The sequence below is a fragment of the Xiphias gladius genome, chromosome 14 (genome assembly GCF_016859285.1).
Source record: "Xiphias gladius isolate SHS-SW01 ecotype Sanya breed wild chromosome 14, ASM1685928v1, whole genome shotgun sequence".
In the NCBI taxonomy this organism is placed as follows: Eukaryota; Metazoa; Chordata; class Actinopteri; order Istiophoriformes; family Xiphiidae; genus Xiphias; species Xiphias gladius.
The window spans coordinates 25,750,280-25,763,338 of NC_053413.1; the positions used below are offsets into that span (position 1 = coordinate 25,750,280).

Consider the following 13,059-nt stretch of genomic DNA (forward strand, 5'->3'; position numbering starts at 1 on the left):
TCATTTTATGAATATGGATAATGCACAAATACTGAGCTGGCTGTTCAGTTAGTTTCCAGTTTTTTAGTTTCCAGTTACTCGGAAAAAACAGTCACATGACAAGGTGCGTTACCTGTGCCTCTGGAGCTTTTGACAGGCACTGAATTGTAAATGTTCAAATTTACATTTATTTTCTCAGCATTTGAAGGACTTCTCATCCATGTTGGTTAGAACTTTGGGATTGAAAGTTCATCCTCGATCGCGGAAACAGTAATTCATGGACCTTGTGTGATCATTTGGTCAACTACCGTTTTTCACGGTCAAGAATGAACTTCAATGGCAAGATTTGTGTTTATTTATTTTTTTATTTTTTATTTTTGCTTACCTTTGTTAAACTTTGCGGTTGTTTTTCAGTGCCATCAAAAATGAACAGACCGCATTTTCCATAGTGTCCCTGTGCTGAATTCATTTTAGTCTGTTTGAATTTTCTCAGTCAAGCACAATAAAATTAACATCTTTTTGAAAACAAACCTCTGAATTTCAAATGGACTCAGCTATGCCGCAGACATACTGACCACTGCTCATCATACATAGTTAATCAAAAACTCATCTTTACGTTGATGATTAGTAGTTTTCACTTCTCAATTCTTTGTGGCAGGATACCACTACAACCAGGAATTATAATTAGTTGAGATAAAATGTTGATCAAATGAAACCTGTTTTTATTAAATAATGACTCTCTCAGAACAAGTCTTTTCATCAAATAATTCATGTTAAACTCAAGCTGAACTTTAAGAGCAAATGCATCAACAAAATCATGCGTTCTTTAGCTTTAATCATTTAATGTTTGTGAGTTCCACCACAACTTGGTCCCGAGTATTCTTACTACGAAGAAGATAGTATTGAAAAAATTACTTAATGGCTATCGAAAATGAAAAATCAATCACAAATAACAAAAATAAGAACTGAGAATGAATAAAAACAAGAAAAAGACTAGTGATTCTTTCCCTCCCCTTTCTGGATCAGGATGGGTACATATGATGTTAGAGTATGCGAACACCACCACACTGTTTAAATTTGGGTTTATACACAAGCCATAAATCACTTGAAGCAGTTGGATGGAGGACTGATGTTTTTCTGTCTGCACATTTTAATGCAGTGTAGATATGTTCGCCCACAGCAGGGCAGCTGGTCGCCTCTGGCTTTGTGTAAATATGTGTCACTTCATCCTCGCTCCGCTTTCGCGAGTTTACTGTAGAAGAGAGAAACCATGTACACAGCTGTGAGTTAGTGCACTGCAGCTGAAAACCTGAAAGACTCACTGCAGGGGAAACGCAAAGAACCTGGCGCTAATGCCTAACGACATGTTTCATTGTCAAACAGAAATTACAGTACAATTTTACTAAGAAATCTATTTTTTTAGATCCATGGTGTTGATTCTAACTTGTCTGCTAACGCAGTCAAAATTGTAATTACTGAAAAAAAAGACATACAAATTTTAGTTGTCTGTGCAGATGGCGCCCTCTACATTAGTGTTTTCCAAGGAGTCGTGAATTTTTTGTTCCGACTGACAGCTGTTGGTGCAAAGATCCGTGCAGACGGGCACAAAAAATAGTTCCGTCAAGAAAGACACTTATTAACATGAACGCAGAAACTTTATTTAGCAAAGACTTTGGCATTGACTCCGTCGATTAAAGAGACGTATAGGGATAGCGCCCTAAGAAGAGCAGCCAATCTGACATTGCCCGGGGGGCCTGTGACACCGGTGGCAGTGGGGTGGTGGAGGGGCACGGACTGCGATGACAGAAGAGAGAGACATCATAGGTAACGTGGTTCGTATATTCTTCAGCTAAGATGATCATTGGATGATAGGAAAGCCCGCGCGCAAAACCCGGTCAGTCATTGGATAATAGTGGAGGGGGTGGAGCATCAGTGTGATGACGAGATAAGGCTGGTTAACAGTTGTCTTCCTGCTTGGATTTGCGCTAAAGGCTTCTTTTCGTAACATCAGTTCAATTCTCTCGGCACGCCGGCAGCTAACCAGCCGGGATATCAACATTGGCTGTTTCGTAGTCACATCTTTGAGCGCTACCTATATCACTCCGCAGCGCTGAGGTTACAGGAGGTTACAGGACTCTACGTGTTCCTGTGAGTCTGGTCCTTCGCTCTCAACGCAACCCGACCCATGGAAGAGAGAAAGCTTTAATTCAAATTAATGTATGTTTCCATCCTCTACCCTTGTAACAGCTGGTGGTGCTAATTTAAATCATCGCAGAGGAAGAGGACACAACAAGATGAGGGCGTTAAAAGAGCGCCAGTCAATCCTCTTAACGGTGGAAAACAAAGAGGAAACCATGATGGAAAATTGAAATTATGTTTGTTCCATTTGAGGAAGGTTAGAGCCTCCTCATGTGATGTTTTCATCTCTCTCCAGTGCAGCGGACGCTTCAGTGGACCTTTTTAAGTCACACGCTTCATGTACGCCATGATGTTTTGATAATTCTGCTTCCATTGCACTCTGGAAATTGGTGTAGGCTAGTAAGCTAGCTCTCCAGCTTCCAATTTCCCTGTGGAGTACAAACCTGACACCAGGGTGATTCTTCCAAAATACTGAATGTTTTAAAGTGGCAGATGTCTTACATTATTAACGGTGCATAAAAAGCGCCATGTGTCCTTATTTAACAATGGAACGAATAGTTTATTGCATCGACGTTTGTAGGCTAAACAGTATGACGTAATTCAGTCAGTAGCGCGCCACAGAAGTTGGCAGCTCGTCTCCTAACACCAACCGTCAGATGTCAGTCAGCTGCTCCCATGGGAATGAAGTTTAGATACTGTTTCCACAAATATGTCCAAAAAGGCTTTATCCTCTTTTGAAAAATGGAAAAATGTGCACAACGGCTGCCGTATAATTGCAGTATATATGTCCTCTTTCCTATGTAAAAAGTGCGAAAAATTCAAATTTGAGTTTGACTTTAAAAGTTCAAGTTATAATAAGATGCTCCGTGCTACAGGTTGTTCAGGGGTACCTGAGTGCTTGGATGCAGCTTTCACACTATGGTGGAATCAAACTGCTCTCTTCACATGCCAACAAACAAACCCCTGGTTTGAGCCAGTGCTCTGTTGTTTTGCTCAGCCTTCATCTATTGTTGTGGAAACACGCAGCACGGGGCTTCTGTTTTTCGTTCTGATTCGTCTGGAAAGAAAAAATGAAGTGGTGATGAAAAGATGCCTGTATTGCAACTGTTGGGGGTTCAGTGGTAATGGATGAAGAGGATAAACTGTGAACTGCAGGCGGTGAGCACCACAGGCCATCTAACTACAAATGTCAGCAAAAAGCAATTATGGTTTCAGCTAAGTATCGAGGAATGTTATGAGGAATGAAAAAGGAAGTTTAAAGGGCTGCATGACGAGGTCAGGGTGGATATACAAAGTACTAGACACTCAAGACCACTGTTTTCATCACACCTCCAACCATTAGTCAAAGTTTTTCTCACCTTAACCAAGGGGTTGGGTTGCTTAAACCTAACCTACCCTTAACCATTAAGGGGGCAGATCAGAAAATGCGTTGATAGAGTTGAATGAGTCATTTTGTAAGGTCCTTTAAAAACAACGTATCATATTTCATTGTTAAGTGTTGGGCATGCCATCCAGATGGTGGGGCGCCAGATCAGATATCATCCGTATAAGTCAATGACCAAGCAATCTCACCCCAATGCCCATTTAGTTGTTGTGAAGCTTACCACAGTATACATGATCTTCAGCGGCAGATGAAGTTTGTCCAGTTATGGAAATTGTCATATTCAAGCTTTCATTTTTTTAGGAGCACTGTAAGGACTTCACATCCACGCGTACTTAACATTAAAAGTTGAGTTTCAAAGTTCTTGACTTTGGAAACAGCAGTTCATCTGCTGTTGAGTATCATTTGTCATATTTGAAAATTCCTAAATTACTTTAAGCCTGCACTAGTAAATTTTTTTGGCCACTTGGGGGCAGCAGAAAACAAGTTGTCAGCCCCACCATGACATACTTTTTTAACAATTTTAAGTTGATACAGTGAATTTGTTAGCAAACAGTTTCTTATTCATGTACATATCCAGCAGTTATAGAGCAACATTATCATTCATTTAGAGTCATGTTTGTGTCGACCAGATGAATCTGAGTCCAATGTTTCCTTTCTTGTAGCTCTGTTTTTGGTCTCCACCAGCTCCTGAGGGCAGTATCTGGCTCTTTAGCTGCTAAATGCTCCACTATGTTCACCAGCTGGTCTCTGACTGTGTCTGTCTGCTGTTTGCTGCTGAGCAGGTAGTGGACAGTGGCTTTTGTGGGGCTGTTTCTCTGCTGCAGCCTAAAACGACACTACGAGAGCGGTGAGATTGAAACAGAGCAGTAAAGTTGTGGTCCGAACAAGTAAACAGTGAGCTGAAACTCACTGTAAAGCTCAGTAGAGCTGAGGGTAGCTGCAGATTCAGCTGATGATTCTATGGAGTTTCATCAGTACAAATGACCCCTTTCACACTATCACTTTGTTTTCACATTGTCATTCGATAACATTGTTACTGTAAAAATATTGATTAGAACTGCTTTAAGGTGAGATTGTTTTGTCAACTGCTGTTTCAGAGCTCAAGATTGAACTTTGAGGCTCAACTTCTGAGCCTTCCCGGATGAGAGGTCCTTGAAGTGCTCCAGAACAAATGGAAATTTAAACATTTACAATTTCCATAACGACTGAGCCAATACAATCTCCTGGTGACAATCATTTAACTGGTCTCATGTGAAATGTTTTTTAAGGCGATGAAAAACATCTCAACGTCTCATTCAATTGGTTCAAGGAGTTGTTGGAAATGTTATGTTTTGACAACCCCATCATAGTCCTACATTTAAAGACTGAATAGACTGGAACCAGAGGTCAACACTGTACTAAAAATGGATCTAAGAGAGACTCTTGCTTTCTGGGGAGATTTATGGTGAAATGACAACAAATTTCAACCACTGCCAAATACAACTACGAGTTCATGTAGACCCCCCCACTGTCATGACACAAAAACACACAGTTCACTACAACATTGCCTGCACCAAAAGGCTTGGGGTTGTATTGTTTGAATTGAAGACAGTCCTCTAGAGCAGTAGAGAACAAATCAGTCAAGTTATTGAATCATTGGGCGAGATGACTCCCAAAGGAATTTCCTGAGCAGTCAAGTCAATTTTTCTAAGACAACACTGAGACCTTTGTATGACAGAAGGTTCATTAAAGTTTGGGTTTTAGTCCAATTTTCTGAAAGTCTTTCTTTTCTCTAATTCCTCTCCTTTTAAAAACATTTGTTCTACTGCAGTCAAATTGTTTTGACCATTGAAGGGAGACTATTTAACTTTTAAAAGAAGATATAACACATTTTTGCTCTTACATATGAGAAGTTGAATTCATAAGCAGTAGAACGCACTCCTGCTCAAATTCAGCACACTCTGGGGTTTTGCAGCTCCATCCTTACTTGGTCTGGTTTCACCAGTAGCTTGCGGTAGCTAACTTTAAATAGATAACGCTTTCTTACATTACAGAGTCAGTTCGCTAACGCTGTGACTCTTCCCTGCTTGTTTTCCAAGGTGTGGCTCTGCCTCCTAAGACAGTAGCCAGAAAAGATGTATCACCTTGTCCATTTTGTGCAACACAAGAAACATATAATCGTGTTATAATTTTGACAATATACTGTACAGCTAAACTGAGAAATATGTTTCGTAGGAAACATAATTGCGATTGGATTACATTTTCTATTAATGTAATGAAGATATATTGGTAATTTATGTATTTTTCTTTTTAAACACTTTTATGGTTATGTTTAGACTCTGTCAGCACTTGGTTCAGGTTCCGGAAAAGATCCTGGTCTGGTTTAATGCAGAGAAAGTTCCAAGTGACTTCAGACTAAACATGTTTATCTAGATTTTAACAAAACCACAGTCTTCTTTGAACCCTAACCAAAGCGTTTTTTTGTTTGCCTAAACATAACGGCAGACGGGACTGTGGATGCAAACCCCGGTCTCTGGTGCGACAGTCCGTGTCCTGTAGGCCCACCGTCCACCCCAACCACCTCCTGGCAGCTCCGTTGCTGCTAAATCTGCAACTTATTTTATTTAAAAAGAAAGAAAAAGGTAAAAAAAAAAAAAAAGAGAGAAAACAAAACATGATTACATTTCCTATAAAACGTATTTGCTGTTGCAGTTTAGCTGTATGTAAATGTAATTTCTAGGAGACGGGATTGGATAAACACAATTTTTCATTTTTTGTTCACATTGTTCACAGTTGACAGGTCCTTTGTTTAGATTAGGAAATAAAGCCTCAGCCTGGGAAAAGGGTTTGAAACTTTTTTATTGCGCAGACACTTAGCGTTGATTTGTGGCTCGCTGACTCGAGCGCAGTGTTAAAACACGAAAGTCACAACTGGGGCTGGCTCTACGTCCAGTATGGCTCAGCTTGTCCCCCTCACCGATGGTTCACCCAAATCACGCTTTCTGTGGCATCTTTCGTACATAAAATGCACCTCCAAGTGCTTTGGTAAACCTTTTAAACTGTAATAAGACAGGGTAGAATAATAACCATAAAAGTAAGTAACACAAATCCTGGTCACCATGCTTCTTTGTCTTCACTGCTAATATTTTATTTCCGCAGTTCTCGATGACCTGGGGCCGTAGTTCTCAACCGTTTTGGCCAATGACCCCTTAAACTAAACCTGTTTCCGCCTTTGACCCCTCGGCACATGCGCGAGGGCCGCGGCGTGGACGTGGAGTTGTGAGCGGTCACTGAGCGGTTCCCCTTCTCGTATTGCTTCGTTGGAGGGATTTTTAAGAGGCTCGAAGAGAAGAAAGTTTCCAGTATTACACAGGGGAAACAAAACAAAAAACAAAACCAAAAAAAACCAAAAACCTAATAAGTGAATAAATATTGTGGAGCCGAAGCATCTGCTGGTGAACGTTGAAATTTTCCCTGGAAAAAGAGCCAAGACCCATTCGGACCTATTGTCAACTAACGATAATAAAAAATAAATAAATCCAAAAGAGACAAGAAGTCCGTGTCTGTTGTTTACTTGTTTTTGTTGTTTCTCTGTGGCAGCTGCACTTGAGTCGACCTGGAGGCTACTACTTTCCGTGCTCTGGACCGGATACCACACGGACCAGCTGTGACTGCGACGACCGAGCGGAGGTTTTTATTTTGAAGGTCAGCACAGGACGTGTGTGTGCGCGCGTGTGCGCGCGCGCTTATCGCCGTGCCCTTGACGGTCGCAGTCGGCTGCGGGTGACTGATCAGCCGCGGCACATTCAGCTGGGTGGAAGCGGCCGGTGTGGATGCAGGATACCTCCGGCTGGGTGTCTCGGTTTTTTGGGGTTTTTTTAATACATATATGCATATATATATATATATATATATATATATGTATATCTGCTCCTCCTTCATGGATTTTTAAAAACGCAGTTCAGATCCGCTCAACGGAATGAAAAACTCCGAAGTGGAGTTTAAATGAAGTCCGGGCTCCTGTTCTCCTAACCAGACTTCCCCCCCCCCCAGCCCCCCCTGCTCGGACCGCCGACCGGCTTCAGCACCCGGGGAGCAGAGATGAGAAGTTTGCTCCTGGTCGCCCTGTGTCTCTCGACGCGTCCGCTCCGGGTGAGTCCGCCGCTGCGCACCGAGCGACAGGGTGACTGACCGACCCACCGACCGACCGACCCGACCGACCCGCCCGACCGCTCGGGAGACGGAAGACGTTGATTCCGAAATAGCGAACGACATGACACCGATTTTACGAGATGCACTTTCTGTGGTGATTAGAGCTCGGGATCTGCGTTACTCCCGCGCACCTTGGTGCCAGATGGCACCGAGTCAGCCCGGAGATCGGCAGAGACACATTAGTTATAGAGACAACGGCGAAACATCATGTTTATCGCTAATAATATTCTAATTATATGAACTTGACCTTTTTTTGGTACAAAGTTGGGGGGGGGGGGTTAAATGTGGTGTTACCCTTCTTCATGGTTTTTCGTTTTCTGCTGTTTTGGTCTAAATAATTGTGGTGATTGATTACAGAGCTGCAAATAGTTATTATTCTCATCAGTCGGTTAGTCTGCTCGTTATCTTCTCGGTTAATCGCTCAGTTGTTGGGTGCGGAACATGTCAGAGAGTAGCGACAAGATGGCCATCGCAGTTTCCCCACAGCGCAGAGTTGCGATGAGCCGCTTGTGTCGTGGTAATCGATTGATCGCCGAGGCCCGAAAGTTTGTGCTTTTTGATTTGATGCGTCTGCTGCTTTTTCTCGGCATCTTTGGGTTCGGGGTGGTTGGTCGGACGGAGCAAGAAATTTTGAATCCCTCGTGTTTTCAGATTCAGGCTTTGGGACATTTGTTTATTATTGCCAGTCACACTCTATGGACGAGACAATAAATCAGCCCTAGTCTTGTTTTGTTTTGTTTTGTTTTGTTTTGTTTTGTTTTGTTTTGTTTTGTTTTGTTTTGTTTTATTTTGTTTTCAACCAACAGTCCAAAATCCAAAGATTTTCAGTTTCCTGTCGTAGAAGAGAAGAAAACCTGCAGATAATCACATTTGAGAAGCTGGAGCAACAGATTTTAAGGGGCCCTACAGAAATGACTTCATATGGTTGACTCATTGATCAATTGACTGATCGATTGATCGACTAATTGTTTCATCCCTTAACAATTTTAAGCATGATGTGAGACTAAATGCGTCTCTTGAGTTGTAAATGATCCTACCTGGAACTCATCATAACCGAACTTACACTTATAATCAATGATCGATGGATCAATCAATTAGTCAGTGAACAGAAATTCATTTAGTTGAACTATTTCGTCAACAGATCAATCGCTTAAGTCCATTTTAAGCGAAAATGCCAAACGTTGTCTACAACAGCTACTCAGCTGTGAGCTGAAAGAATCGGTCGATTAAACAATTAGTTGATTGGCAGAAAATTAGTCATCAACTGTCAGTGATTTTTTCTTTCTTTCTTTTCCTCTCTCGAGCAAAAGTGCCACATGTTCCCTGCTCTCCGCTCCTCTCATGGGAGGAGTTTTGCCTTTTCTCCGTTTTCTATCCCCGGTAACTGAACATCGGTCGGTCAGACAAAACAAGACATTTCAAGACGTCACCTTGAACTCTGGAAAATTAGGATGGTTTTTTTTTTTTCTTTACTTTTTTACTTTTCACAGACAAAACGACTAATTGAGAAAATAAAAGGCAGATTGGTGGATACGAGTTGCAGCCTTAAGCCTACTAGCATTTATGGAGTGAAAGGTTGTCTCTGTAGGTAGTAATATGAGACGCAGCTGAAGTCGTCCCCTTAATTAAGACCATTGTTGTTCTTGTGGAGCCGTCCTCCCGCTATAAACCACCATTTTTCTCTTTTTTTTTTTTTTTCAATTTTCCCCAGTCCCTCACCCGTGATCTGCTCGTCTCCTGCGTTGATCCACCTCACAGGATAAACAGTGGAAGTGCTCTCTGTCTCTCTTCCCATAAGCTCCTCCGTAGACTAAAAGCAGACCGGGCTGTCAGAATGTTCACATCACCCAAAACAAATGTGGCTTAATTACCTAAATGATGAACGCTGCTGCCCCGACTACACAAAAGCCCTTTCACACAAGCACGGATTCTTAGGCAATCCCTCTTCTCACTTGCCCACTTTATTTTGGTGGCGGGGATTCGGTACCTCCCTTGCTCAAAGGCACTTCAGACGGATGGATGGAAACTGATATCGAACCGAATTGCTGGGGTTTGTTTGGCTGTAATCTCTGCTGGCGACTTTTCACACCGAATTTTCGATGGTCTTTTATTTCCTTTATTCTCGCTATGAATTCCAAATAAGGTCAACGGAGTTTGGTGGAAATGTTTTCATGGCGCACATGATAATGATCATGACTCTCAAAAATGAGCAGAACTAGGAAGAATCAAGCCAGGATATGTACATTGAGATGCTCATTTATGGTAGTGCAGTAATAGGGGCTGGCCATAGGATAGTAGGTTGTACTATAGAGATTTTGCTGTTTAGACCGAGGTACACTTGCACCTTTTACTGCCTCTCTTGTAAATTATCGGGCACGATTGCTTTATAGGAATATTTGATCTATAGCATCTGCAGGATTTTTGCACCGGTGTGATGAAGTACCTTGATTTTTTTTCAGGCATGAACTCACTGGATTAACCACATTGTCCATGAACAGTTCCTAAATTTTTAATTTCCAGAACATTAACTATATCAAAACACACAGGAGGAGTGGGAATCTTTGGGAATCTCACACTTCGACTAGACAAGATTTTTATTCTCGGCGTCACGGTTCAATTTATTCACCAATTAAGAATCTGTTCTCGATTCAAAATCGTTTCTTGATTCAACAAACAGAAGAAAGAGGCGGGAGGGCAGAGCAAACGGAGAGCATGAAAACAGCGCGCTCTTACTGCAGCGCACTGTTGACCAACCACTCGCTCATGTCTTTAGTCCAGTGAAACATAACTGGCAGTTAAATTAGCTGGTCTTGTCTGGCTGATCCAAAAAAAGAGAGCAAAGGAAGGTGTGTGGATGTACGCAGCTTTTCTCACATGAAAAAGTTAATCTGGAAACGTGTGACAGTTCTCGGTCTGTGCCAGAGTGAGGAAATGAAAGCGTCCTCCTCCTGACCACCATCCCCGGCTGAGCGTCTCGGTTCTTCTCGTAGGAACAGATCCGGGCGCCGGTGTTCGCGGTGAGAGTGCTCTGTGCTGTTACGTTACGTCCGTGTCCCTAGCTGCGGAGAATGCCCTCTCCGGCCACAGCGCTGCATGGGCGCAGGAAGTTCTGTGCCGTAAATCCTCCACCTGATCAGAAGTGGCGGGGAGTTTGGTGGCGGCGGCGCCGCGTGCACTGGTTGGCCTGCTCGTTTGCTGGCGCTTGAATAAAACGCTCTACTTCCCTAACCTTAGTCTCTCGGTGACGGCGCACAAGGTATTTAAAATATCAACCTTCATCGTGCAAATTATTACGTGAAGTAAATTCTTGATGATGTAAAATTTCATATGCTGTCAAAGAAGATGTCGTCCACATCTCCCACCTCGGTACACTCAATAGAGGTGGTGCTGAAACAGTTCAAACAAGTAATGGCTTTGTCAACTGATGGAAAGTCTGTCAACAACAATTATAATTCATCAATTTTATCGTTAATTGAGGCAAATTGAAGCAATTTAACGAAGTCGGCTTGGGCTCTGAGGTATTATGATGGTTTTTTAATACTTTTTTTGGCAACACGTAGGGTTAATAATTAATAGATTAACAAAAAATCAGCATATTAATCATTAGTGAAATATTATTAGTGGCAACCCTAAATAGGTTATTTTACATTCTGTTTCATATGACTGAAACACACTTCCTGTATGTGTAGTGTGTGTGTGGATGTGTGGGCGCCTAGAAGTCAAAGGTTAGTGGAGGAGGGAGGGTCAACAGCAAAGGTGAATACATACGTGTGGATAGAGGCGAGTAGACAGATGAACACGGATGTACCGGTGTGGCGACACAGAGACGCGGCACAGACAGACATTTTAAGGGCGTAATTACGAGCCGAGTTGCCCCCATTTATGTTGCCAGTCGGAGCGGGATTTCTGCAGCCTCAGTGCACCAGAGGACAGCGGGGACTCGGGTGTGAACAGCCCCCCCCAAGCCCCAGGACACAGTGGTGTATTGTGCTCCTCTGTCTGAACACGGGGCTGCAGGGGAGCTGGATCCAACTCGGCGCTGTAGATTTCAAACGCAAACTCAACTTGTGAGAAGTGATTCTATTTTCTGATGAGAGCGTGAAGAATGAGCAAAGGAGGGCTTGTGGTGGGGTGGGTGGGTTGGGGGGGTCTGACTCCTACCCTGCCAATGTTCTGACTCCAGGTCATCCGTGCTGATTTTGTTTGATATTATTTGGCAGAACAGGAGGTACCGGATGCCTGGCTTCAGCTGTAGCTGGCACCTTTTAGATAAGTGTTAACACACATCTGGTAAAAATGTCTTTTAAATCAGAAAAGAGGAAAAGAAATTTGTTTTTCTTTGTTTATTTTTTCATTAGCTGTGTGTTTTTTGTCACTGAATCAATGTGGAGGTTCGCTAACCTTAAATAATCATCAAACGTTTGAGGTGAAGTAGCCAAAAAGCACATTTCAGTGCCACACTTTCCTCTGATGCAGCATGTAGAAATGTTGCTCAGTGTGTCCTGATGCCCCAACATGGTTAAAAAATTAAATAAATAGCATAAAATGCAGAGATGGCAAGAAACAATCAAATTTACAGAAGATAAATAACACACTACTAGAAAACGTTCAACTCTCAGATGTATTGATACAGTTGCAAAGTGGGATGAGTCGTTTTGTGACGTCTGGGGCTCCTGTGGGTAAAAGTCTGGTTTCATTTTCTGCAAAGACAGTATTAGGTGACTGACGGTCAGAGCACTGCGAGGCTTGGCTGGACATAAAACTCTCCCGGTCGAATCCTCGCTGCGGAAGATAGAAAACATCTGGTTCTTTGAAACGTAGCATTTCGGCATAAGGAACAGGCAACCACGGAGCGTAAAATTCCATTATGTGAGCCAGCGAGGATGGACAAAAGCTGATCATTATGTTTTTTTAGGAAACTCATAATACCTTCCGCAGCTCAGACATATTTACTTTTGGACTCTGGGTCGATTTTTCAATGAATTAAGCAACAAGGGCGCAGCATTTTGTTCCCAACTGCCACAACAAAAGCGTTTTGGATTTGATTTATTTGATGTTTAAAGCCAAAGTCACAGAAGAAAACTTAAATTCTTAGAGGCAAACCTGAAACAGATACAGCCGATGGCAGCAAAATATAAAAAAGATAGATAGATAAATAATCCAGGAGACTCCTGTGTTTCTATGGTTCGAAAAGTGCGGCGGGGTCAGCCTTGCTGGCAGTTTGCCCTGGCGGTCAACCGCGGTTCTGTAAAATCAAAGATTTCCTCTGCAGCCCAGGCAGCATTTATTATTAAAACAGACTATATTGACAGGACACCTTGAACAGCACACAAAGTAAGTTATGAGTCTTCTGATTATGAACTTTC

At 42.4% G+C, this 13,059-nt stretch overlaps 1 protein-coding gene across 6 annotated transcripts in view; it reads left to right on the forward strand.

The window, feature by feature from the left end:
- Positions 1-7,424: 7,424 nt before the first annotated feature.
- The window catches only part of vipr2 (vasoactive intestinal peptide receptor 2), a 67,449-nt gene continuing 61,814 nt past the window's right edge, over positions 7,425-13,059 (forward strand). For all 6 annotated transcript variants that reach the window (XR_005708835.1, XR_005708836.1, XR_005708837.1 and 3 more), the window contains exon 1: positions 7,425-7,633. Coding sequence is in view for 2 of the 6 variants with exons in the window: in XM_040144584.1 (XP_040000518.1) it covers positions 7,583-7,633 (51 nt within the window). In the remaining 4 variants the exon portion in view is untranslated. The remainder of the gene's footprint in view (positions 7,634-13,059) is intronic.